Source organism: Schistocerca cancellata, chromosome 5 (assembly GCF_023864275.1).
Source record: "Schistocerca cancellata isolate TAMUIC-IGC-003103 chromosome 5, iqSchCanc2.1, whole genome shotgun sequence".
NCBI lineage: Eukaryota > Metazoa > Arthropoda > Insecta > Orthoptera > Acrididae > Schistocerca > Schistocerca cancellata.
This window is the reverse complement of record NC_064630.1, coordinates 266,089,561-266,116,962: the sequence shown is the minus strand read 5'-3', so window position 1 is coordinate 266,116,962 and position 27,402 is coordinate 266,089,561. Positions and strand designations below refer to the sequence as shown.

The window sequence follows — 27,402 nt, the reverse complement described above, 5'->3', positions numbered from 1 at the left end:
GCAAATCATTGACCATTTCCCATTAAGTAGTGTCACTGTGGGTAGGAGGCTGACTCCATGGCAAGTGTGTACTCAGAGGTATAATGCTACTGTGTACATGAGGTTCACAAGAGTTTGACACTGAGTGGTGGTACTAATTACACATTTTTACTTGGCCCCTGAGTGGAGGATGCTGGGAGGGGAAGCTTGCGATTGGCTCATAGCACATTGGCAGCTGAGACAAACCCTGTCTCTTTTTGCCAGAGCAGCTGGCTTACAGTAATAAAAGAAGTGGACGTGTAATAGGTTACTGCATCATGGAAGTCACTACAATGACCAGGTACAGCCCCTTCCCTCTCTTTTGTAAATGATATTAACAATCACCATGAAGGACACAGCACATTAACTAAATCTTCAATAATGGACAAGTATACAATGTATAGTGATATTTTTCCTTCATTTAATCCAAAATATGGCCTTATTTTCTAGAGGTTGATCCCACTGACTATTTCCCCGCGCATGTCATATTTGTGTTGTATGATGAAAGGAAGGGAGATGGTGAAACTCTGTGAGAGGAAATTGACAAATGAGTGAGTAATTTAGAGAAAAAGTGTTTTAATCAGTTTATATGTTATACTCAAAATCTCTTCTAAATGCTATTCCCTGAGATAAAAAATTACATTCAGTTGTCACTCACAAGCAACGTTGCAAGTGCTGCGAAGAAAAAATGTAAGCATTTCAAAAGAAACAGACTCATGGAAAGCATTCGAGTGTTCAGCGATTATAAAACAGAAGCGTTGTAAAAACTGCTGATCTCAGAGCAACTACTCAGCGTTATTTGTGAGAAGATGTTACAACTGGATGACACCATTATAATAAAAACTGATCTCACATAATGATGAACACTTGCGACAAGTTCAAGTCTTGAGCCATAACGGATCCCTGCCTTTGATAGGTACTGCTGTACCCGCTTTGCTAGCCAAGAGGGCCTACTGTACGGGATTATAAAGCTTCAACTGATCCGTGCCCTGCAATTGTGCTCAACACAGTGAAGCCGCTGGCAAAGCATCATCACGACATGTGTCTCATATTGATGTTGTTATATTGCTGTTATGACACAACAGTTATTTAATTCGCCTGTTACGCAAAGGCATAACTATGGTAACACAGAAAGCTGTAGCGCAGTCCAAAGACTAGATTAAGTCGAAGGTGATATTATTTGTTGTGGAAGAAACTCTTACTGGTAAGGTAAACAAGGCAAAAATAATATTTTTTTTCTCGCGGTCGACATGGAATCATCTCATTATTGTACTATTGGGCACGTAAAAACTCTTACTTGGAGAGAACAGCCGATACTCCGTCATCTTATATGCCTAATTACTCGCGGCGGACGCAGTAACACATTCAAATTATGTACGTACGCGCCCACTCTTACCCGTGTTTTAATGGAAGATAGTTCAATCTAAGACTAGTTCGTGAGCATTTAAAGCTACAACGGTAGCGTCATGTATTCTTGGTTGGTTTTCCATAACTAACTATGCCACATCCAGGAAAAGAAAGCCACTAAATAAAATAAAAACGATAGAGTATCTGGTTAAATTCCGCACTCACCTAAAATCGGCCGCAAGCATTCGCGGGATGACTCCAGAAACTATTATCTTTCCTCTCCCAAGAAGAAGATTGTATTTCGCGCTCAGCAAGGATTTATACAACAATGCATCATTTACAATCTCTGATTGCGACGCATTGTCGGAGGGACACACTTTCCATTACACTAATACTGCTCCAAGAATTAAAAGAGCTATCGTAACCCGCATTATGAACTTGCACAGGCAATTAAATAATACAACAGATTGAATAAGCTTTAAAAAAGAAATTGTAATTTCCTGATACAGTTGGTAATACAACAAGACACAAACCTGACATATTATATAGTATCTTTGATTGTGTTTACAACACAGTCTATGAGTCTAATATGTTTACAGTCTAATGTGTTTTACAGTAAGAAGAAACAAGACTGGAAATGTTGAAGACAGCAGTTGTGTTTTTCACGTGTATGCATGTTTTTATCGCTGAGTCGCATGCTGTAAGTAATGAAAATGTAGTTAGAGATTGACCAGCAAAATCGAAGAACCTTAAAAGGCTTCCGGTTGTTATTACTTGGTATCACATCCCGTAGAAACTCTTGAAAACTCAAGACTGTAGACATAGATTATCCGTTTTCTAGAGAATATGACAGAAAACTCGAATTGTCTGAGCTTATGAAATGCTTTTTCACCCTCTTTAGGCTAAAAACAACACACACACACACACAATCACAGGTGCAGTACTGAGTTAAATGCTTTTCAGAAATCACCCCAAATACTGTATCTACCACGTTTTCTTGACCCAAAGCTTTCAGTACGTCGTGAGGAAAGTGCGAGTTGGGTTTCATGTGATTGATGTTTTCGAAATCCACGATGGGTGACACTGAGTAGGTCATTCTGTTCAAGATACATCATTATGTGTGAGCTCAGAATATGTTCTAAGAGTCTACAACAAATTGATGTCGAGGATATTGGATGGTAGTCTTGTGGATCACTTCTACTATCCTTCTTTTAGAAGGGTGTGACGTGTTTTCTCCAAGAAGTGTGCACATTTACTTATTTTCTTCAAAGGGTATATGATAGATTATAGTTATAAGTGGGGCTAACTCAGCCACAAATTCAATATACAATCTCACAGGGTTTCCATCAGGGCTTGGAGTTTTGTTCAGTTTTAATGATTTCAAATGTGGGTCATTCCATGTCAATTCAACGCAGTAAGGTAACATTTTTGGCCTAACCATCTTAGATTTCTTTCAAATTTGGTGCAGTCAATGACCCAGATAAGAGATGGAAAAATACCAATTTTCAGGTTTATGTTACAACTGAGAAGAAACTTATAAGGCTGTAACGTTTTAAATTAGTGCGAAAATTGCATGCATCTGTCATAACATAAATGACTGTAATTCTGGTTCTAATTCAGTTACAGCAATGAAACTGGTACCATTGGAAAGCTAACGAAAAGACCTTTACATTGATATGATACATGGAAATTTTCTGAGATTTTTCATACTTAAGGTCATTGATCTTGAATATCTCAAAACACCACATCTTCAATTTTTTTGAAAAAAAAAAAACATATTTAATTGCTCCAGTATGTTACTGTAAATATTGTAAATATGGTAAATATCAAGATGGCACACCGAAGGCATCAAGCACAAAAAATCAGCACACTATCAAAATGAGGAAGGTAACACACATATCCATAAGTAATATTGTACAAAAATATGGTTTACATTGTTATAGTGGTATTATGAATTGTTTACATTATTTACATGACAGTTGTAATGAAAACGCAAAGAAATGTTATTAGATCTCTCTTCACAATTCTCCAACTAAATTGTTAATGTTTGCCAGATCTGGTGCAGGGAGATTGTATGCCCTTCCAGGTGGTGTCACAGGATCCACTCTTGTGATGATGTTACATTTTCTGATGACACAAGTGTTTGGTTTGGCGAGAAATGCAAATGACTGAGATGGTCCATGTGGATGCAAGAAGTTGATCTTTACTTCATCTGTTTCTTCACATGTTTGTAAGACATATGCAACCCACCAATGACTGTCATACATACAGGAAAAAATCCATGTACACTCCTGGAAATGGAAAAAAGAACACATTGACACTGGTGTGTCAGACCCACCATACTTGCTCCAGACACTGCGAGAGGGCTGTACAAGCAATGATCACACGCACGGCACAGCGGACACACCAGGAACCGCGGTGTTGGCCGTCGAATGGCGCTAGCTGCGCAGCATTTGTGCACCGCCGCCGTCAGTGTCAGCCAGTTTGCCGTGGCATACGGAGCTCCATCGCAGTCTTTAACACTGGTAGCATGCCGCGACAGCGTGGACGTGAACCGTATGTGCAGTTGACGGACTTTGAGCGAGGGCGTATAGTGGGCATGCGGGAGGCCGGGTGGACGTACTGCCGAATTGCTCAACACGTGGGGCGTGAGGTCTCCACAGTACATCGATGTTGTCGCCAGTGGTCGGCAGAAGGTGCACGTGCCCGTCGACCTGGGACCGGACCGCAGCGACGCACGGATGCACGCCAAGACCGTTGGATCCTACGCAGTGCCGTAGGGGACCGCACCGCCACTTCCCAGCAAATTAGGGACACTGTTGCTCCTGGGGTATCGGCGAGGACCATTCGCAACCGTCTCCATGAAGCTGGGCTACGGTCCCGCACACCGTTAGGCCGTCTTCCGCTCACGCCCCAACATCGTGCAGCCCACCTCCGGTGGTGTCGCGACAGGCGTGAATGGAGGGACGAATGGAGACGTGTCGTCTTCAGCGATGAGAGTCGCTTCTGCCTTGGTGCCAATGATGGTCGTATGCGTGTTTGGCGCCGTGCAGGTGAGCGCCACAATCAGGACTGCATACGACCGAGGCACACAGGGCCAACACCCGGCATCATGGTGTGGGGAGCGATCTCCTACACTGGCCGTACACCACTGGTGATCGTCGAGGGGACACTGAATAGTGCACGGTACATCCAAACCGTCATCGAACCCATCGTTCTACCATTCCTAGACCGGCAAGGGAACTTGCTGTTCCAACAGGACAATGCACGTCCGCATGTATCCCGTGGCACCCAACGTGCTGTAGAAGGTGTAAGTCAACTACCCTGGCCAGCAAGATCTCCAGATCTGTCCCCCATTGAGCATGTTTGGGACTGGATGAAGCGTCGTCTCACGCGGTCTGCACGTCCAGCACGAACGCTGGTCCAACTGAGGCGCCAGGTGGAAATGGCATGGCAAGCCGTTCCACAGGACTACATCCAGCATCTCTACGATCGTCTCCATGGGAGAATAGCAGCCTGCATTGCTGCGAAAGGTGGATATACACTGTACTAGTGCCGACATTGTGCATGCTCTGTTGCCTGTGTCTATGTGCCTGTGGTTCTGTCAGTGTGATCATGTGATGTATCTGACCCCAGGAATGTGTCAATAAAGTTTCCCCTTCCTGGGACAATGAATTCACGGTGTTCTTATTTCAATTTCCAGGAGTGTATATTTGTTAACAGCATTTCATTCACCATAGCAGTCACTGACTCTTCTCTACTCACAAAAGAAGCAGAATATGTGTCTGTTTTTACTAAACCTTTCTTAACAGTTATTACACAATGAAGCTTATGGGTACCTGGAATCATCCTTGTATAAAGTTCTTTCTGTTTTTGTATTGGGCAGCACATCCATCTAAGAAGTAATACATGTGCTTTGGATTTGAAAACTGACATTTTAAGAAATTGATGGAATTTGTCTGGAAAGAATACACATACACTGTATCATGCTGAAGGCAGTCAGATATTTCCAAGAATGATACATGTCTTATTTCATTAGTGTTAGAGTATGTGTAGTAAGCTACAAATGGGTGAATTGTAGTCTGTGAATTATTCCAGTGGAATCCTTGTACCTCATCCTGAATGGTGAAGGAGTAATTTTCTGCAAAACTCATTTACTTTGAGATGTTCTTTAGTGATTTTACATGTGACTGCTGCTGGGAGATAAATAAGTTTGGTAGGAGCTGTTGTAACCTCAATGCAAACACTCCAATGAAATCATCTGTTGACTTTGTCATAGCCTCTAGAGAACTACCCTGCTTGTAGTTAACCAACACTTACATGTAATTTTGACAATGCAGTTCTTACCAAACAGACCATACAGATAATTGGATTGGATTGGATTGTTTGGGGGAAGAGACCAAACAGCGAGGTCATCAGTCTCATCAGATTAGGGAAGGACAGGGAAGGAAGTTGGCCGTGCCCTTTCAAAGGAACCATCCCAGCATTTGCCTGGAGCGATTTAGGGAAATCACAGAAAACCTAAATCTGGATGGCCGGACATGGGATTGAACCGTCATCCTCCTGAATGCGAGTCCAGTGTACTAACCACTGCGCTACCTCGCTCGGTGACCATACAGATAATCAGTTAGTCTTGTCATGCCTGGACAATAGGGGCATGAACCTAAGAAACATGCTGGTAGTGCAGGATTACATGTAACAAATGGTACACAGTGCTTGTATGATAGTAATGTGTATTCTTCACTCTTTGTTAGTGCTTTAAGTTTACAGCCTTCAATCATTAACTTGAAATTCTGGTGCAAGACACACACACAAACTGCATGGGTTCCTCTGGCATTGGCAGAAACACAGTACTTTGGCCGCAACTCACAAAATTTGGAGAATCCAATCCACACTGATCAGTTTTCTCACATAATGTCTTACCTAGCTTGGGATTTGGTGTCACCTAATATACCATGTGACCTTGCCATTGGTGGGGAGGCTTGTGTGCCTCAGCGATACAGATAGCTGTACCGTAGGTGCAACCACAACGGAGGGGTATCTGTTGAGAGGCCAGATAAACATGTGGTTCCTGAAGAGGGTTATGACCTGTAGATTAAAACTGAAGAAACTGCAAAAAGGTGGCAATTTAAGGAGATGGGACCTGGATAAACTGAAAGAACCAGAGGTTGTACAGAGTTTCAGGGAGAGCATAAGGGAACAATTGACAGGAATGGGGGAAAGAAATACAGTAGAAGAAGAATGGGTAGCTTTGAGGGATGAAGTAGTGAAGGCAGCAGAGGATCAAGTAGGTAAAAAGACGAGGGCTAGAAGAAATCCTTGGGTGACAGAAGAAATATTGAATTTAATTGATGAAAGGAGAAAATATAAAAATGCAGTAAATGAAGCAGGCAAAAATGAATACAAACGTCTCAAAAATGAGATCGACGGGAAGTGCAAAATGGCTAAGCAGGGATGGCTAGAGGACAAATGTCAGGATGTAGAGGCTTATCTCACTAGGGGTAAGATAGATACTGCCTACAGGAAAATTAGAGAGACCTTTGGCGATAAGAGAACCACTTGTATGAACATCAAGAGCTCAGATGGAAGCCCAGTTCTAAGCAAAGAAGGGAAAGCAGAAAAGTGGAAGGAGTATATAGAGGGTCTATACAAGGGCGATGTACTTGAGGACAATATCATGGAAATGGAAGAGGATGTAGATGAAGATGAAATGGGATATACGATACTGCGTGAAGAGTTTGACAGAGCACTGAAAGACCTGAGTCGAAACAAGGCCCCCGGAGTAGACAACATTCCATTGGAACTACTGACGGCCTTGGGAGAGCCAGTCCTGACAAAACTCTACCATCTGGTGAGCAAGATGTATGAAACAGGCGAAATAACCTCAGACTTCAAAAAGAATATAATAATTTCAATCCCAAAGAAAGCAGGTGTTGACAGATGTGAAAATTACCCAACAATCTGTTTAATATGCCACAGCTGCAAAATATTAACACGAATTCTTTACAGACGAATGGAAAAACTAGTAGAAGCCGACCTCGGGGAAGATCAGTTTGGATTCCGTAGAAATACTGGAACGTGTGAGGCAATACTGACCTTACAACTTATCTTAGAAGAAAAATTAAGGAAAGGCAAACCTACATTTCTAGCATTTGTAGACTTAAGAGAAAGCTTTTGACAATGTTGACTGGAATACTCTCTTTCAAATTCTAAAGATGGCAGGGGTAAAATACAGGGAGCGAAAGGCTATTTACAGGGTTATTACAAATGATTGAAGCGATTTCACAGCTCTACAATAACTTTATTATTTGAGATATTTTCACAATGCTTATCACACACATACAAAAACTCAAAAAGTTTTTTTACGCATTCACAAATGTTTGATATGTGCCCCTTTAGTGATTCGGCAGACATCAAGCCGATAATCAAGTTCCTCCCACACTCGGCGCAGCATGTCCCCATCAATGAGTTCGAAAGCATCGTTGATGCGAGCTCGCAGTTCTGGCACGTTTCTTGGTAGAGGAGGTTTAAACACTGAATCTTTCACATAACCCCACAGAAAGAAATCGCATGGGGTTAAGTCGGGAGAGTGTGCAGGCCATGACATGAATTGCTGATCATGATCTCCACCATGACCGATCCATCGGTTTTCCAATCTCCTGTTTAAGAAATGCCGAACATCATGATGGAAGTGCGGTGGAGCACCATCCTGTTGAAAGCTGAAGTCGGCGCTGTCGGTCTCCAGTTCTGGCATGAGCCAATTTTCCGCGGGCTACGCGTGAAACTTGCCCGCACGCGTTCAACCGTTTCTTCGCTCACTGCAGGCCGACCCGTTGATTTCCCCTTACAGAGGCATCCAGAAGCTTTAAACTGCGCATACCATCGCCGAATGGAGTTAGCAGTTGGTGGATCTTTGTTGAACTTCATCCTAAAGTGTCGTTGCACTGTTATGACTGACTGATGTGAGTGCATTTCAAGCACGACATACGCTTTATCGGCTCCTGTCACCATTTTGTCTCACTGGGCTCTCGAGCGCTCTGACGGCAGAAACCTGAAGTGCAGCTTCAACCGAACAAAACTTTATGAGTTTTTCTACATATCTGTAGTGTGTTGTGACCATATGTCAATGAATGGAGCTACAGTGAATTTATGAAATCGCTTCAATCATTTGTAATAGCCCTGTATAATTTGTACAGAAACCAGATGGCAGTTATAAGAGTCGAGGGACATGAAAGGGAAGCAGTTGTTGGGAAGGGAGTAAGACAGGGTTGTAGCCGCTCCCTGATGTTATTCAATCTGTATATTGAGCAAGCAGTAAAGGAAACAAAAGAAAAATTCGGAGTAGGTATTAAAATCCATGGAGAAGAAATAAAAACTTTGAGGTTCGCTGATGACATTGTAATTCTGTCAGAGACAGCAAAGGACTTGGAAGAGCAGTTGAATGGAATGGATAGTGTCTTGAAAGGAGGATATAAGATGAACATCAACAAAGGCAAAACGAGGATAATGGAATGTAGTCGAATTAAGTCGGGTGGTGCTGAGGGAATTAGATTAGGAAATGAGACACTTAAAGTAGTAAAGGAGTTTTGCTATTTGGGGAGCAAAATAACTGATGATGGTCGAAGTAGAGAGGATATAAAATGTAGACTGGCAATGGCAAGGAAAGCGTTTCTGAAGAAGAGAAATTTGTTAACATCGAGTATTGATTTAAGTGTCAGGAAGTCATTTCTGGAAGTATTTGTATGGAGTGTAGCCATGTATGGAAGTGAAACATGGACGATAAATAGTTTCGACAAGAAGAGAATACAAGCTTTCGAAATGTGGTGCTACAGAAGAATGCTGAAGATTAGATGGGTAGATCACATAACTAATGAGGAAGTATTGAATAGGATTGGGGAGAAGAGAAGTTTGTGGCACAACTTGACCAGAAGAAGGGATCTGTTGGTAGGACATGTTCTGAAGCATCAAGGGATCACCAATTTAGTATTGGAGGGCAGTGTGGAGGGTAAAAATCGTAGAGGGAGACCAAGAGATGAATACACTAAGCAGATTCAGAAGGATGTAGGTTGCAGTAGGTACTGGGAGATGAAGAAGCTTGCACAGGATAGAGTAGCATGGAGAGCTGCATCAAACCAGTCTCAGGACCGAAGACCACAACAACAACAAATATACCATGTTCTTCTACCAACTGTTTTGCTCTCCATACCATGTAATCTGAAGCAGAAAATTCTTTCATAGTTTTTCTTATACTCTAACTCTTTGGAAGTACAGTTAGAATTTGTGTTTTGTTGCACATACAGTCTGAATTGTGAAACTTGTCTTTCAGCTGGGTGATTATTTCACGTTCTCCATTTTCACTCTTCTTTTTCCAGTTGTGCCACATAAGTATGTTCTAACATAGAGGCTATTTTTTTTTTTTCAATTTTTTCTTTGGGTAATTTTTCTCACTCTGAAGCCTCTTTTTTTCTTCACAGGAGATTCACCTAAATACTGTAGGCTACTATTTAAAGCATTGAGTGCCAGATCTGATGCTACTTCATCTTCACTTACATCTTCTCTGCAAGTACGTGGCACAACTGAGGCAATATCTCAGTGATTGTTGGGTTTTGCAATATTTCTTTTTTCTACATTCACTGAATTTTTTTCCACCTAATAATACATTGGGATATTTGTTTATCATCCACTCCTTAACATTTCTTAAATTCTTCTGCATTCATGCATGACCTTCTTCCCTAAATGGATTGCAACAATAAAATTTTGACTTGAGATCCAGTTTTCTGTGAAATGTTACTTTATGACACATTTACACTGCACTTTGTTAAACAAGTGACAGCCATAAAACATATGAAACAAAATTTGCATAATATATAGAGATCAGTGGACTAATGGTGACCACTTGAACTAAGAGTCTCTCTGGCTGTTCACTAAAACAGGCTAAAGTTGTTGTTGTTGTTGTTGTTGTTGTTGTTGTGGTTGTGGTCTTCAGTCCTGAGACTGGTTTGATGCGGCTCTCCATGCTACTCTATTCTGTGCAAGCTTCTTCATCTCCCAGTATCTACTGCAGCCTACATCCTGCTGAATCTGCTTAGTGTATTCATCTCTTGGTCTCCCTCTACGAAATTACCCTCCACGCTGCCCTCCAGTACTAAACTGGTGATTCCTTGATGCCTCGGAACATGTCCTACCAACCGATCCCTTCTAGTCAAGTTGTGCCACAAACTCCTCTTCTCTCTAATTCTATTCAATACCTCCTCATTAGTTATGTGATCTACCCATCTAATCTTCAGCATTCTTCTGTAGCACCACATTTCGAAAGCTTGTATTCTCTTCTTGTCTAAACTATTTATCGTCCATGTTTCACTTCCATACATGGCTACACTCCATACAAATACTTTCAGAAACGACTTCCTGACACTTAAATTAATACTCGATGTTGATTGGTTGAAATAAAAGTGTCTCTCATTGGCTGTTCACAGCTAGAAATATTAACAAACTGGTTGGAATAAAAGTAACTGCTATTGGCTGGTGTTATAGAAAAAAAAGCTGGATACATAGCTGCTTAATGCATGTTGATGGTGTACGTAAATTGACTAAATAATTTTTTGTGTTTGATGCCTTCGGTGTGCCATCTTGATATTTACCATATTTATAGTAAAATACTGAAGCAATCAAATTTTTTTTTCCAAAGAAATTGAAGGTGGGGTGTTTTGAGATATTCAAGATCAAAGGTCGAGGTCAATGACCTTTAGTATGAAAATACTCAGAAACCTGCCATGTAGTATATCAATGTAAAGGTCTACTCGTTAGCTTTCCAATGGTACCATTTTCATCGCTGTAACTGAATTAGAACCAGAATTAGGCTACAGTCATTTATGTTGTGGTGTACACATGTAAATTTAGCGCACGTTCCAAACTTTCCAGACCTGTAACTTTCTTCACAGTTGTAATACACATCTGCAAATTGGTATTTTCCATCTCTTATCTAGATCACTGAATGCACCAAATTTGAAAGAAATCCGAGAGGGTCAGGTTGAGAGGTACGTTGAATTGACACGGAATGACTCATGTTTCTCAACACCACTCACACTAATACTTACTTCATTCATCTTTTCAGTGGAGGATTAAATTGAGGCAGTTGTCCTGCATTTTCCTGTGTAAAGGAACATTTGAAAATGGAGTTAAGCATTTTAGCATGTGCTCTGCTACACTCAGTTTCAGTTCCAGTCTCATTCTCTTTTGCTAGGCACGGAACACTAGCTTTGTGCCAGTAACAGCCTTTACATACGACCAAAATTTCTTTGGGTTCTGTGAAAGATTGCTTGACAATATTCTGCTACAGTAGTCATTGAAGGCATCACGCATTGCTCCCTTGACAGCCAAACACGTTCAATTCAACTTCTCTCTATCCATAGCCCTATGCTTTGTTTTACTGCAATTATGCAGTAATCTCTGTTTCTTTAGAAGTTTCTTTACAGTGACTGTTTACTGTAGAGGTTCCCTTCTATTATGAACTGTTCAACTGGGTACATAGCTATCCAGTGCACGTTCAACTATTCTTTTTGACTTGAGCCACAGTTCTTCTACATGCTTCTTCCCTGTGCAGAAAGTTTCAAGTTCCTCATTGAGATGTGACACTATTGATTTTTTATCCAGTTTACTGAACATATATATTTTTTTCTTGTTTTAGTTGTTTTTTGTACTTTGGTTATCATTGTTGCCATAACCACATCATGGTCGCTGACCACTTTCAGTGAGGACATCCTCAAAGAGGTCAGTTCTATTTGTTGCCATTAGATCCAATATATTTCCATCATGAGTGGGGTTTCTACCTATCTGTTCTAAGTAGTTTTCAGAGAAGGCATTTAGTAATGTTTCACAGAATATCTCATCACACCCACCACTAACAAAACTGTAATTTTCCCAGTTAATTGTTGGATGATTAAAGTCTCCAGTGATGATTACGGTTTAATTGGGGAACTTATGTACAAGTGAACTGATTTTTCTCTAAAGTTTTCGATTATCTCAGGAGACAAGTTTAGTAGGTGATGTAAAACTGTAGAAGTTTCAAGGCTTTGCATTACTCATTTGATCTTATTTTTTGAATTAGCATAAATATCTGCAGGATTGATGTTCCCTTTTGTTGCTCCTGTAATTGAAGCTACTGGACTTATTTTCTATTTCTGACATGTTCCACATCCTGGAGGACCTCCTCACTACGGATCAGTTGGAATGAAAGTAAATCTAATCTAATCTAATCTAGTTTTGAAATAGTTCTGTTAGAAGCTCATTCAGTAGGAATAGGTGATAGTGGGTTGGATAATAGTTGTTGTTGTGGTCTTCAGTCCTGAGACTGGTTTGATGCAGCTCTCCATGCTACTCTATCCTGTGCAAGCTTCTTCATCTCCCAGTACCTATTGCAGCCTACATCCTGCTGAATCCGCTTAGTGTATTCATCTCTTGGTCTCCCTCTACGATTTTTACCCTCCACACTGGATAATAGTATCAACAATTAATTAAGAAACAAATTCGTATATTAATGTGGATTCTCTTCTTAAATTCCATACTTTATTATATCCACAACAAAAATAGGTATTTTGCATGAATTGTTTTATAAATGACTCAAAATAAAAGCACTCAGTGTACTGTCAATTTGTTTATTTCAGAATCCTTACAGGAGGTAATTGGTCCTTGCCTTTTTTTAGTTCACATTGTGTGTTATCGCTACATGTTATAATAAGTTGTAGATCATTCATTTTTTGTGGTTACCAGTATCTGAATAAATTTGCCCATATGTCCAGTAATTTGAATGTACATTGGTGATGCAATGCCCCAGTAACATGGTTTAGCAAAGTGTGTGACCTGACAAGCCATTGCTAGCATGAAAGTTGTGTGGTCACAGTGTTAAATAATAAGCCTTATTGGAACATCTCAAAGTATAATTCCATATATGTAAACTCGCTTTCAGACAGCAGGTAGTAATGTTTGAAGAATATCAAGGTCACTTTGTCCATGGGTATTTCCAGTTACTAACAACTTGTTATTTATAGCAACTTAGAATTGACAGGAGACATTAACTTAGTCTGGAATGATTATAAAATGACAAGTCATAGTATGTCAATCCAAACTATCTAGCTAAGAGGTTGGTGAACTAGTGTTTGTTGGTAAATAAAGGTCGTAACCACTGGGAATGTTGAGGTTGCTAGTATAGTCCATTTCAAGTAACTAATTGTTAACACCATGTACATATAGTTGACAAGTAAGTTGTTAATGAAGATTGTTTTATTTGCCAGTGAGTCTTCCGACTGACAGTAGATATTGGATTGAATTCTGCAGTAAGATGTAATTCTTATATTCCCAGACTACACCTGTCACTCTCTGTCACTTTCCAACTCAGAATGTTTGGGCTGATGTTAAGCAGTCAACCAAAAAGTTTGACATTCATAACTGTGAAGGTGGTTCCTATGCACATTGAGGGTGTATTGCATTAATAACGTGACATCATAATGCCTGAAGCTGTTGGGCAGTGTAACATGGTGGATAGGGACACAGTTTTCCCTTGTATCGCAATTCGCGAAATATTTAATTATCAGTTGGCCACAGATTCAAAAGCAGTGAGCTGCTGTTGTGCCACAGAAGGCATCACCAGGAAACATTAAGGGTAGTCTATCTCAGCCATCTGTCAACAGCCACGCCTTTCAGGGCAGGAGATAAACAGCCTACACTGCCACAGGCTAGCAGTTCAGATTGCCTCACAGATTCTGCACAACTATGCTTGATGGCTAATTATTGATGATAATTTGACTTCTCTCTGGAAATCCGACAAAGTGGATACTTCATTGTACATTTTGGCAATGGAAATTGTCTGTCAACTGGATGTGAATTAGTGACTAGTATTCTAAGTCAAATCAGTATTTATTAAGTGCCTATCAGAGACTGGATTGCATATGTATGAATTTTTCCAATTAAGTTGTAACAGGGGCTGGCATGGATATAAAGGGAACAATTCTTTTGAGAGGGAAAGGGCACAGTCAACTGATGAGAAAATACTGTGTATGAGGGCTCATAAACCTATACAAAAGCAAGTATATTTGCTCTGACGAGGAATGCAATTTTGCAAGCTGATTTAATGTATAATTTTCATTTTTTTTTTTTTTTTTTTTATTTACTTTCTTTTCTCTGTTAAATATTTCATCCATACAATGAGTGACTGTATTTGCTCTGCACTCCTGTTGTATTAATCTTATCACAACTTGGTTTCATCTAGGCACAAGTATTAGATATTTCTAAATGTAGAGGAATTTGAAGGAGTGTCCAGAATGAGATTTTCACTCTGCAGCGGAGTGTGCGCTGATATGAAACTTCCTGGCAGATTAAAACTGTGTGCCCGACCGAGACTCGAACTCGGGACCTTTGCCTTTCGCGGGCAAGTTCGCAGGAGAGCTTCTGTAAAGTTTGGAAGGTAGGAGACGAGGTACTGGCAGAAGTAAAGCTGTGAGTACCGGGCGTGAGTCGTGCTTCGGTAGCTCAGTTGGTAGAGCACTTGCCCGCGAAAGGCAAAGGTCCCGAGTTCGAGTCTCGGTCGGGCACACAGTTTTAATCTGCCAGGAAGTTTCATTGAAGGAGTGTATTTCGTGAAACATAAAAATGCAATCTTCTCAGACTACTTCATTATTGAGGCACATTATAAAATTACAGTGTCTCTGACAAATAATATGTGGCATCATTGTAGAGATTTACAAAATCAAACTTAATGCAAATGTGTTATTCACGTGTCTCACTTCATTTCATACTCACTCACTCACCCAGCCACCCACCCACGCACCCATCCATCCATCCATTAATATACAAATACTTGTAGCAGATGAAGATGTTTTTTAATCAAATTAGTACATCATTCGTGTTTACTGCAGATCTCCTGGGGTGACGTTTTGGATTATTCCATATTTGTATGTGATCTTAGGAATTTCACTTTACAGATAATCTTCTGACACCTAAATTTCATAACAGTTTTCATTTATTTATAAATAATTGCTTTGACTTACCAAATGAAAGTGCTGGCAGGTCGACAGACACACAAACGAACACAAACATACACACAAAATTCAAGCTTTCGCAACAAACTGTTGCCTCATCAGGAAAGAGGGAAGGAGAGGGAAAGACGAAAGGATGTGGGTTTTAAGGGAGAGGGTAAGGAGTCATTCCAGTCCCGGGAGCGGAACGACTTACCTTAGGGGGAAAAAAGGACGGGTATACACTCGCACACATACACATATCCATCCACACATATACAGACACAAGCAGACAGTCTGCTTGTGTCTGTATATGTGTGGATGGATATGTGTGTGTGTGCGAGTGTATACCCGTCCTTTTTTCCCCCTAAGGTAAGTCTTTCCGCTCCCGGGACTGGAATGACTCCTTACCCTCTCCCTTAAAACCCACATCCTTTCGTCTTTCCCTCTCCTTCCCTCTTTCCTGATGAGGCAACAGTTTGTTGCGAAAGCTTGAATTTTGTGTGTATGTTTGTGTTCGTTTGTGTGTCTGTCGACCTGCCAGCACTTTCATTTGGTAAGTCACATCATCTTTGTTTTTAAGTATATTTTTCCTTCGTGGAATGTTTCCTTCTATTATAAATAATTGCTTTGCAACTCATAACACTCTCCATTTCAACAACCCTCAACTACATCCACTAGTTCCACTAACAAACTGCAAACTACCACTTTGGTCTAACACCAGTTCTTACTTGCAGACATGGCACTTTAGACTGTTGTTATAATTAATGTTTCATGTAATGTACAATGGAGAAAAACTTGTATGAAATTAATTATATATGCCAACATAGTCAGCAGAAAATTAAATGTATTTCGAGTAAAATCACTAAAAACACATTGGTATTGTAATTCCATACAATAATGGTACAGTAACTCTAAAGCTACAGCTCAAGAATATCATTCAAAAGACAGTAATTTAAATTGTAATTGAATATTAATAATGTAAAAACTCTTTATATGTTGATCACATAGTTCCGTCACCTTAGAGTGTCTTTTAAAACTTCTTATTTTGTAGATTGTTTCCCAAATATGTGTTTATGCAACACAGTTATAGTGTATCATTATGTTTATTAAAGGGATGTATCATATTCTACACTATGTTAGTCTCAGTCTGTTGCATTACAGTTAGATATATGAGTAAAGGTATTTTTGAATGTATAATATTTCTAATGATTCCCTTAACCAAAGTTATATAAATGACTCGCTCTTTCCTCTGATGTTTTAAAAGAGAGAGTTCTCTGAGTATATTTTGTTTTCTTGTGGTGTTATGGTACTTACAAAATTATCTCAGATTAACTTATAGTAAATGTTTTTCATTTTCCACAGAATTTTGCAAGCTCTGGCCACACGAATAATTGGGCTGTGTTGGTTGATACTTCAAGATTCTGGTTCAATTACAGACATGTTGCCAATGTTCTTTCTATTTATCGTAGTGTGAAGAGACTTGGAATTCCTGATAGGTATGTTTCTTAAAAAACAAAATTCAATTTTAAAATAACAGTAAATGGGCAGCTGTGTTTAGCGTGTGGATTAAAAATTATAGAGGTGTTTAGTTATGTAGTCTTTGCACTGCTGCTGTTGCCACATTTTTTAGACTATCTGTTACAAAGAAGGACTAAAGGTTCATTTCTATTCAACCTGACCAAGCTGTTAAATTCGCATTTTTTTATACTTTTCATCTAACCAGGTGAGGTACTTTCAATTTTTTAACAAGTAAATAAAGACTAATACAATTAGAGTTGTTTTTAACATCATAGTTCTTTACTAGGTGTAGTCATGTGCCAGTTTTTGTATTTGCTTGCCAGCTGATATAGACGGACATACAACTAGACTCCAAACCATGGTGCAACTTGTCATTTTTCACATACTAAAATAAATAGTAGAGATGAAAAACGTGATAAGGGTTGAACCCTTAATTTCTGGGTTTGTAATCTGACACTGTCCTATTCAATCACTGACCTAAGTGCATGGTTAGAGAGAGAATTTTAATTTGGTGGTCTTTTTGGAGTCTGTCCTGTCTGCAGAACAGTAGTGGTTATATGTTTTGTCACATGTCGGTTCTCTGTGGAAAGCTGAAACTTTTTTGTTTTAGAAGCTTAGAAAATGGCATAGTCCTATGCTGCATCTCAAAAAAGTAACAAGCAAGCCATTTAACTATCATTATTTTCAAAAAGCAATGTTTTGTCACACTCCTGTCATCCAGCTTATCTTCTTGTCCAACTTTTTGTAAGTACTTGGGAATAGTGAAATTATGAACAGTCCATAATTGATAATGGCTGTCATTATGCTTGTCTATATGGTCTACTTCTCTATCATTGCAAGGTTTATTCATTTACTCCATCATAATAAAATCTCAGTGGTTGTTCTTTGCTGCTTCTGTTGTGCTATCTTCAGGTTCCAACTTGTACAAGATAAAGCTATAATATTTTATGTTAATGGCTTTTCCCATACATCCACAGCTAATTGCACAAAGAGATAATATTAATTACCATTAGAGTACCAACTTAGTCCTGAGGCAGTATTTTGCGGAGCTTCGCGTCCATCACTGTCTGCAGAAGAGTGGTGTTGTCAGTGTAATACATCTACAGTAGAAATCCTGCATTTGCATATAACTGAGTACCTGCTTATAGCCATGAATTGATGTGGATGTCCTGATATAGTGGTTTAATGTTGGAGTCTGTGAAGCTATCCAATTGATTGTCATTTCTAGACCTAAGATTTTATATCCAGTGACATAACACTTGGCCTACAAGGCTATTGTTACAGTGATAGGCTGAACAGTTGCAGGATACACAATGCACATGTTCCACAGCAAACATCGCTCTCCCAATGGCTCTGTTAACTGTCACCGTAACTTAAGGAAGGTTTTTCATGTGTGTTGCTGTTATTTATAGTACAGTATTCTGGATCTTGTTTACTTAAAATGTTGATTAACTCCTAGCACTATATTTATTATTAAGTGCCTGCTCTTCATAAAGTAAATTTACTAATTTTCTTCATGTTTCTTCTAGTCAAGTAACTGCATTTAAAACAAGCAGGAACCTGTGAGCATACTAAGTAACAGAACCACTCATCTTATGGCATTTCATTGTACAAATTGCCAAACAATATGTGTTATACTGGTACACTTGCTTTAATCCCTTACATATTTGAAACATTAGCTATTTTATTTAATGAACAGGAAGTTCACCATTGATTTCAAATTATGTCAGTACATAAATGGAAAAGAGATATATAGTAAATTTATTACTTCAAGTGACTCTTCAGGCTTCCTAGCAGATATATTCAGTATATGGCTCAGAGCTCTGTTGCCAGATGACGTTATATGTATCCCAGAAAATGTTTTGAGGCAACTGCTTGACACCTTCAGATGGTGGTCATTTGCTGCTGCTAGCTATGAACAGTTACTACTTGCCAGCAGCAACAACAAGCCACCATCTGATAATGTTGAGAAGCTGCCTCGAAGAAACGTTGTGGGATGCACAAAGTATGACCTGTCGGCAGATCTGGGAACCATATATTGAATACTGTACAGTGTAAATTAAATGAAACACTCTTTTCCTTGTTTCATAAAACAAGGCTAAAAAAGTTTTTCATTTAGTTTATACAGTGCTTCACTAAGAACTCACGTGTGAAACAATTAAGATGATATATTGAATATATTACTTGCTTTAAGCACTTTTTAATAGTTCCTTAATCATTATGTAACACAGATAGTATGAAAACAACTATTGAATGTTAGAACCATCCAGATTAAAAATGCCAAGGGAAATTGGGCACAGAAGTGAGCAGGCCAAGAATGTAAAATCATCAGCCATCAAAGGTTGTTGTTGATTAATGTTTCGATCGTGCATGATATGAAACTGGACCTTGTACATAGTTACCTTTTTGTTTTGTGGTACTGACACAATTGTTTTCTTTTTAAAAATCAATAATTCTGAATAGCCAGTGAAGTACATTTTTAAGTTTGAAATTTAATTGTAATATAATTTTGACTTCTTTAGGTACTTTAAAATGAAACAAATAAACATTTCATATATGAGTGTGTTTTTTTCTTTTTCCAGCCAAATCATTTTGATGGTAGCTGATGACATGGCCTGCAACCCGAGAAACCCTAGGCCTGCAACAGTTTTTAACAATATAAATCAGAATATAAATGTGTATGGTGATGATGTAGAAGTTGACTATAGAGGATATGAGGTAATTTTAATAACAGAGAAATTATATACTCTTTTTCTTAATAAGCTTAACCAAATGAACCAACTCCTTTCACATGTGTTGTATTGCTCCACATCATTCTTTCCACCCTCAGCACTTGAATATTATGGGAACTAACCATAACAATTGTACAGTGGGCGGTGGGGCCCGCTGCTGTGCAATTCACCAGTCACTTGCAGAGTATAGATGAAGATATAATACAAGGTGTAACTTTCTTCTCCCCACATCATTTTATACAGCCTTTCTTTTCTAAAAGTTAGTGATTGTTACTGATAGTTTCAAGATAGCTGCTAATCAACTGAGAGTGTTCTCTGATCCGCAAAACCAAAATATATGAAAGCTTCTGGAAATGTAAGTATGTATGGGGTGCTGCATAGGAAACTTGAGACACAGTGTGGTATTGCACAGTAAACTGTTTCCAGAATTCAGATGCTTAACTTGGGGTTGCAGTTTGTGGCAATGAAGTTTGTTCTATAGCTCCTAACATGTTTTAAACTGCCAGAAATGACTTGAAGGTTTTTAAGGAAGTTGTTTGAGAAGAAACATGGATGTATGCTGGAGACACCAAAACAGAGACCTAGTTCTTTGAGTGGGTAATACTTCATTCCCCAAAGTCAAAGAAAGCACTAAAAAATCACAGAGATACAAAAGTCATTGTTGATTATGTACATTGAACATTATAGTGTTATTTACCACAAATATTCTCCACTGGATCACACGGTGGAAAGGTACAGTTATTTACAGGTTTGACATTGAATGATGTGTGCAATAAGGAGAAATAGCCTCATCTGTGATGAAACAGGCAAGCTGTTCACTAGCTTATAATCTGTAACTTGGGTGAAGTTTTTACCAAATCACAATCTAGCAAAGAGTAGCTCCCACTTCATAGTCATAACCTTGCTTCAAGAAATTTGTAGCTGTTGACAAATTAAAGAAAATGCTCATAGGGAAGTAACATCATATTGTCATAGCTCACTGTGGAAAAGTGATTTTCACTAGTTCTTCCAGTCATTGAATGAGATGATACTTTACCACTACTTCACACAGTTGGGCCCAGAGAAACATGCACAGATATGAGGTGGTTCTTCCACTGGATTTGGTTTTGTGCCTTTTGTTGGCAGTGAGCCTCTGTGCCAAACTACAGCAAGTCCTGTGGATTCCATCTCTCCATCATTTCTGTGGTCTTCCTAGTGGGCTTTTTCCACAGGGAATAAAATCCACAGGTTTCAAAGGCCATCAGTGTTTATCCACCCAAGAGACGTGTCTTGCCTATATAAGCTGCTTGCTTCCCCTCATGTTTGGTCTATTGTAGGTTTCATCCAGCTCACAGTTATGCCGGATCCTCTATTCTGTAATGGTCTCATCTTCTACTGAGCTGTAGATCTTTCTTAAGACTTTCACTCGAAAAGGAGAAGATAATTTGTCATTTTTCTGTTCACTCCCAAGTTTTGAAATCACACAGCACTACATGTTGGATCAGTGCTGGAGTTTGAAATTCTTTGAGAGGCTGTGTGCAATTTAAAAAGCTGACTCTGACTGAAGTATGATTGGTTTATGACTTGGATACTCACATTGATTTCTGCCCCATACAGTACATCCTCTGTAAAGGTTGCCCCCAGATATTTAGAATTATGATCCCTTTTGTATTACCAGGTTGTGACTACTGAATGTTGGACTGGGTCTCTTGAATTGGCATGAGTCAGTGTTCATGACCATTTATTCGGTCTTTGATTCATTCACAAGGAGACCAATTCTGTTTGCTGCCACCAAATGTGATGTTATGTGATTTTCTCTGTTTCTGGCTCGATCCCCTTGATATTCTTATAGAAAGCTTCCCTTATTATTTTTCTGAGTGCCAGTTGAACAATATCGGTTACACACCATCTGCTTGTCTCAACCCTGTGTTTATGTAAAAGCTTTCTGTGACTTGCTTCCTGAGTTTCTCTTCACTTTTTGAATCAGTGAGCCAAACATGAACTGAGCTACCAGCTCAAGGCGAGCAGTCAGTCACGTGTCTCACCTATAATGACCTTTTCTTGTCATGTTTTCAAATTTTTGTTCACATTTTCAAACTTTTTTGCTCTTTTAGGAAGAAAATAAGATATGTACTTTTGTTTTTAAGGTTATGCATTTGTATTCATTCATTTAAGTTTTCAAAATGTTCCGATGGTGAAAAAAATCTAACATGGAGGATTCTGAAATGTGAGATAGAGAGTGATTTTTTTTTTGGTGTGTGTGTGTGTGTGTGTGTGTGTGTGTGTGTGTGTGTGTGTGTGTGTGTTATATATAATGGCAAACCACCTCCACTAGGACCTTACCTAGTATGGCGATGTGGGTCTCCCACATCGTCCCCTATGCTCCGTGGAGTATGGGACCTCATCATCGTATAATACAGCTGCGAGCTGCAGAAGAATGCTAGATTGGTACATCACATAACTAATGAGGTGGTACTGAATAGAATTGGGAAGAAGAGGAATTTGTGACATAACTTGACTAGAAAAAGGGATCGATTGGTAGGACATGTTGTGAGGCATCAAGGGATTACCAATTTAGTCTTGGAGGGAAGCGTGGAGGGTAGAAATTGTAGAGGGATACCAAGGCATGAATACACTAAACAGATTCAGAAGGATGTAGGTTGCAGTAGTTGCACAGAGGTGAAGAAGCTTGCACAGGGTAGAGTAGCATGGAGAGCTGCATCAATCCAGTCACTGGACTGAAGACAACAACAACATAAACACATGTACATATAAGAAAATAAGATACTTAGTAACCATATTTCCAGGAATATACATTAGAAACAGCAGGTTCATCATATTGCATGTTGAGTTTTGATGAAACTGCGATTTTAAAGAAAAAAAATTGCAATAACTGTTTTATTTTGGTCAGAGAGGAAGTGTTGCATAGAAAAGCATCACCTAAGAAATTTCTTTATTATCAAAGCAGAAGGTGAAATGTTACATCAGAAATTATGTGACACAGTGTCCTGTCTCTAAATAAATGCCTTATGCGGGGTTTCAGATGGACCTACATCAATAAAAAAAAAGTACTTAGGCTTTTAGACGGTGATGTCCAGCAGACATGAGGCAGGCAACTCATAAACATTGGAACTTGCAACATTCAGACAATGCATAATTCATATTTAAAGGCCTTGGAGCATTTAGGTGAATAAGCAGCTGAATTTCTGGCCAGTATTTACCGTTATGTTGACATTTCACCTGTTCACTGGGAAGAATTCAAAGGAATTCAGTCAGAGTGTAACATTCCATATCACAAGTTTTTGAGGCTTACAACCACAAGATGCCTTACTATAGAGCCTTCGGCCAACAAGATTTTGGAACAATGGGTGGTATTCAGTATTACTTTCTTAAGCATACACCTCTAAAAACGAATTCTGCTACTGTTCAGTCCAAAACCTACAGTGCTATTATGAATGCTTTTTAAAAGCAGAATTTCATTTCGTAATTTCACCTACAGAACTATTCAGTAATCCACACAACATTTTCAGAGCCAAACACATTTGATTCATAAGTTGCTTACAGAAATAGAAAACAAACTTCAAACATTTTTGGCTCATATTTTGAAAGGTTCTGCTTTGAGAGAAATTGAGATCATTTCTGAAGTTCTTCATAATGATTCTACCTTCACCTTGACGTACACGGTGTCATCTTTGTCTAGTGTTCTGAACAGAATCTTACTGACCTCACCCACAAAGTTTGATTCCTCGTTTCTGGGTATGGGATTCATGCTGTGGCAATTGCCCAGTCAGACCCAGTACCTTTTCTGTTTATCTTACGTTAAAGAGGGACGTGTGTTCTTCACTGCATTCTGATGCACTTGTACTACATGCCTCTAACTAGAAAATCTCCTTCAGCCAGTTGGCATAAACTGTGAGATATTTATTTCTTTTCATACAGATTACAACATTAGGCCCCTTTGTTCATTCCACCATGTACAAGTCACCATTGTGTATCTAGCTTATGTGATCTGCCTCACATATGCTCTCATCAAACAACAGAATCTTATTCCCACAATGAAATTCCTTTGGATTTTGAGTCCTATTATAATATTCCTTTTGTTCAACATTGCACATTCTGTATACTTGCACACTGACTCATGCCAATTCAAGAGACCCAGTCCAACATTCAGTAGTCACAACCTGGTAATACAAAAGGGATCATAATTCTAAATATCTGGGGGCAACCTTTACAGAGGATGTACTGTATGGGGCAGAAATCAATGTGAGTATCCAAGTCATAAACCAATCATACTTCAGTCAGAGTCAGCTTTTTAAATTGCACACAGCCTCTCAAAGAATTTCAAACTCCAGCACTGATCCAACATGTAGTGCTGTGTGATTTCAAAACTTCTTGCAAGCACTCCTTTAGCTGTGCCACATAATCATCAAAATCATACTTCACTACAGCCAGTTCTTTCTGTAGTATCCCTGGACCTTTCATGTTCTTCCACAGAACAATTCATGGGGCATGGAACCTGTCGCAGTATACGGTGTTATGTTATACACAAAAACCTTGAATGGAACCTATTGTCTGCGCTCTATTTACATAGTGTCGCAACATCTCTTTTAATGTTTGATGTGATCCCTCTAACACTTAGTTTGTTTGAGTGTGGTAACTTGTTGTCTGTATCTTCTTGGTGCGTGGTAGTTACATACTCTTTTCATAGTCTCACGAAATTACTTCCCATGTCACTTAACAATACTGACTGTATTCCATATCTCAGTATAATGTTCTCTACTAACTCCCTCGCTACTGTCTCAGCATCTTGCCTTCCAATGGATCCATCTACCATAAGCTTTGCCACTGCATCCTGAAATGTAAAGGTACACTTGTTCCCTCTGTCTATCTGGTTTAATGGACCTACTATGCCAATATCATACACTTCGAAAACATGGTCAGACGTCTTCGTAATCTCTAGAGGCACCTTGTGAGCTTATTCTTTTGACAACTTTCGCATTTCCAGATATATTATTCTATATCGTTGTTCAACCTTTCTGTACTCAGTACTTCTTCATTCATTCATAGATTCCTCCTATGTTGTCCTGGTGTTCTCCAGTGGGAGAATCATGAAACTCTTAATATTGCGGCTTTTTCAGTTGCACTTATTTCTTCTGTCTTTCCTGCCTCAGCTGTCTCATGTTACCAGATATACTTTTCTATTTCTTTGGTGCCCTTTTCGCATTCCTGAATAATGTCTTTTACTGTTTTCAGATCAGCAGTTTTGTGTCCTGTGGCCTTGTCACCTGCACCTGCTGCCTGCTCACTTGCACCAACAGCCCTGCTGTCATTGTCTGCTTTTTGGCCTCTGTCTTGCACTACGGCTTCTGTTTCTGCCATATCTTGACCTAGGCCACTGTCACCTTATGGTCACGTACGAGCTGCCCTGACCTCTCTCACTAGCAAGAGTGCATTGGTGATTTGATTTCATTTGCCACACTTGTACAGGATCTGATAGCCATATTCCTCCAGCTTTAACCTGAATATCATCAATTTGGATGACGGATCTGATATACAGCCTACACATGTTAGGGGTTCAGTACATATCAGGAATTTTCTTCTAAATACGTACAGTCTCAAATATTTCACTGCCCAACAAATGGCCAACATCTCCCTCTTAGTTGTACTGTGCCCTCTTTCTGCCTTGTTCAACATTCTCGAAGTGTACATGACTTAAAATCGTTCCAGCACTTGAGAGGCTAGGATCCATCGTAATTATGAAGTCCTTTACAAAGTCCGGGTACTTTACAATAAGCAGACTGATCAGCTTCTCTTTCAAATGCTGAAAAGCATTTTCTTGCGCGATACCTCATGTGTAAGGCACTTCTGTTTTTATAATTCATGTAGCGGCTTCGTGATTTTCTAAAGTTGCGTATAAAATGCTGGTAGTATTCCACAAGGCCTAAATCCACTTTCAATTGTGTGATTGCTTTGGGTTGTGGGTAATCCTTGATCACCTTGACCTTCTGTTGATATGGCCCCAAGCCCTGGGCCAATAAAATATGACCCAGATAGCACACTTCCTTTTGCAAAAACTCGCACTTGTCCACTTGTAGCTTTTAATTGTGGAGTCTAAGCCTTTCGAATACCTTCGTCAGTTACCATGTCATCAGAATAGATGAACAATTTGTCATCTTGTGGCCGTGTCAAGACACAGTTCAGTAATTTCTGAAATGTACTAGGAGCTGTTTTAAGACCCATGGGCATTCGTTTGTACACGAAATGCCTATACGGCATACTGAAAGCTGTCTTTTCTCGATCCTGTTCGTCTAATAAGACTTGATAATATCCTTTCTCAAAGTCACCTATTGTCCGTGACTATTTGGCACTTGTGCTTTCCACTGGCATCCGTCTTTTTTGGAATTAAAATCAAGTGAGAATTCCAATTACTTTTTACTTGGTACTATAATGTCATCCTCTAACATCTTCTCAATTTCCTACTGGAGCATCCCCTTTTGTGCTTGCGGTATTCTGTAGGATCGTGAACATATCACCTTACTTTCTGCTTCTGATAGCAGTTTAATTTCATGCCTGATACTATCCATGTAGGATAATATGTCTCCAGGCAAATGGAGTGCATAATTCTATGATTGCTGTCTTCTCTTCTTCATTCAAATGACTCATGTGAATGTTCTCCTTTAGTACACTTATTCTGGATTTCAGCTGCAACTAGTTTCATTGACACGATTCATACTGAACGACTGCTGCAATAATGTCCACTCCGGAACTGCTTCTGCCATCACCTATGGGCAGTCTACTGACACACTTTCAACTGTAGTAGTGAACACACTCGTTAGGCATTCTCCTGGTTCTGCTTTTACTAATGTCTCAGGTAAATACAAGTCTGTGGTGATTTCCTGTTTCTGAATGATAGCCACTCTCATTCCATTTGCTGAATGATAGCCACTCTCATTCCATTTGCCTTTATTTTTATTCAACAAATCCATTGCTCCTGGGGTCCTCTTCTTAATACTTAAACAATTTGTTTGTGCTCTTTTCACTTCTCTCTAGCTTTACCTGTTGCCTGCTTCCTTTGCATTCCAACAGTAAATGAGTTTCTGTCACTATTCGCACTCACCGTTCCACATGTTTCTTGCTTTGCACATAAGAGTCTCTCGCAAGAGCCCGCTATTTTCTTCTAATGTACTACACAGAGCTCGTCCTGTGACTCCATCTTCCTTTCCTTATACGCCTTTTATTCAGTGTCTGAGGTTTCCCTGAAAGAGCCTTCTCTTTCTTGTACCTGCACAACTGTATTAGCAAGTTTCCAACTTCTAATACCAGTCTGCACCGGGAAAAGCTTACACTCTTGCTCATCTTCATTCTGATCCATTCCCTGTGGATCCACAGGCTTCTGGTGTCATAGTTAATTATGACTCCCTTTTTTTTGAAAAAGTATTGGTCCACCAGTCCGTCAAATGGAAGCTCCACACTTTCCCCAATTGCGTGGAAATGATCCCTCACTTGCATTCTGTTTCTCGTTCTTAATTCGAGAGTCACAGTTCCCTCAGTCCTTGGAACCATATTAGCAATTCTGCAAATCCTAATACAATTGGCTGGATTATAATCTCTGCCATTTTTGAAACTACTTCTCTGAACTAGACTTAACTGTGTACCACTATCTATGAGAAATCTCAGGTGATTAGTAATGCCACCCAGAAACTCCAATTGTATGAACTCATTTTTACTTTCACAGTCAACTGTTAATATCTTTCCAGGTAAGGTGTAAGGTGACTGCTTTCCTATGCCCTTACTTA

At 39.4% G+C, this 27,402-nt stretch overlaps 1 protein-coding gene across 1 annotated transcript in view; it reads left to right on the top strand.

Moving 5' to 3' along the window:
• Positions 1–1,928: 1,928 nt before the first annotated feature.
• The window catches only part of LOC126188088 (putative GPI-anchor transamidase), a 65,377-nt gene continuing 39,903 nt past the window's right edge, over positions 1,929–27,402 (top strand). The window contains exons 1-3 of the mRNA XM_049929547.1: positions 1,929–2,065; positions 16,740–16,873; positions 19,478–19,613. Of these exons, the coding sequence (XP_049785504.1) occupies positions 2,003–2,065; positions 16,740–16,873; positions 19,478–19,613 (333 nt within the window). The 5' untranslated portion in view covers positions 1,929–2,002. The remainder of the gene's footprint in view (positions 2,066–16,739; positions 16,874–19,477; positions 19,614–27,402) is intronic.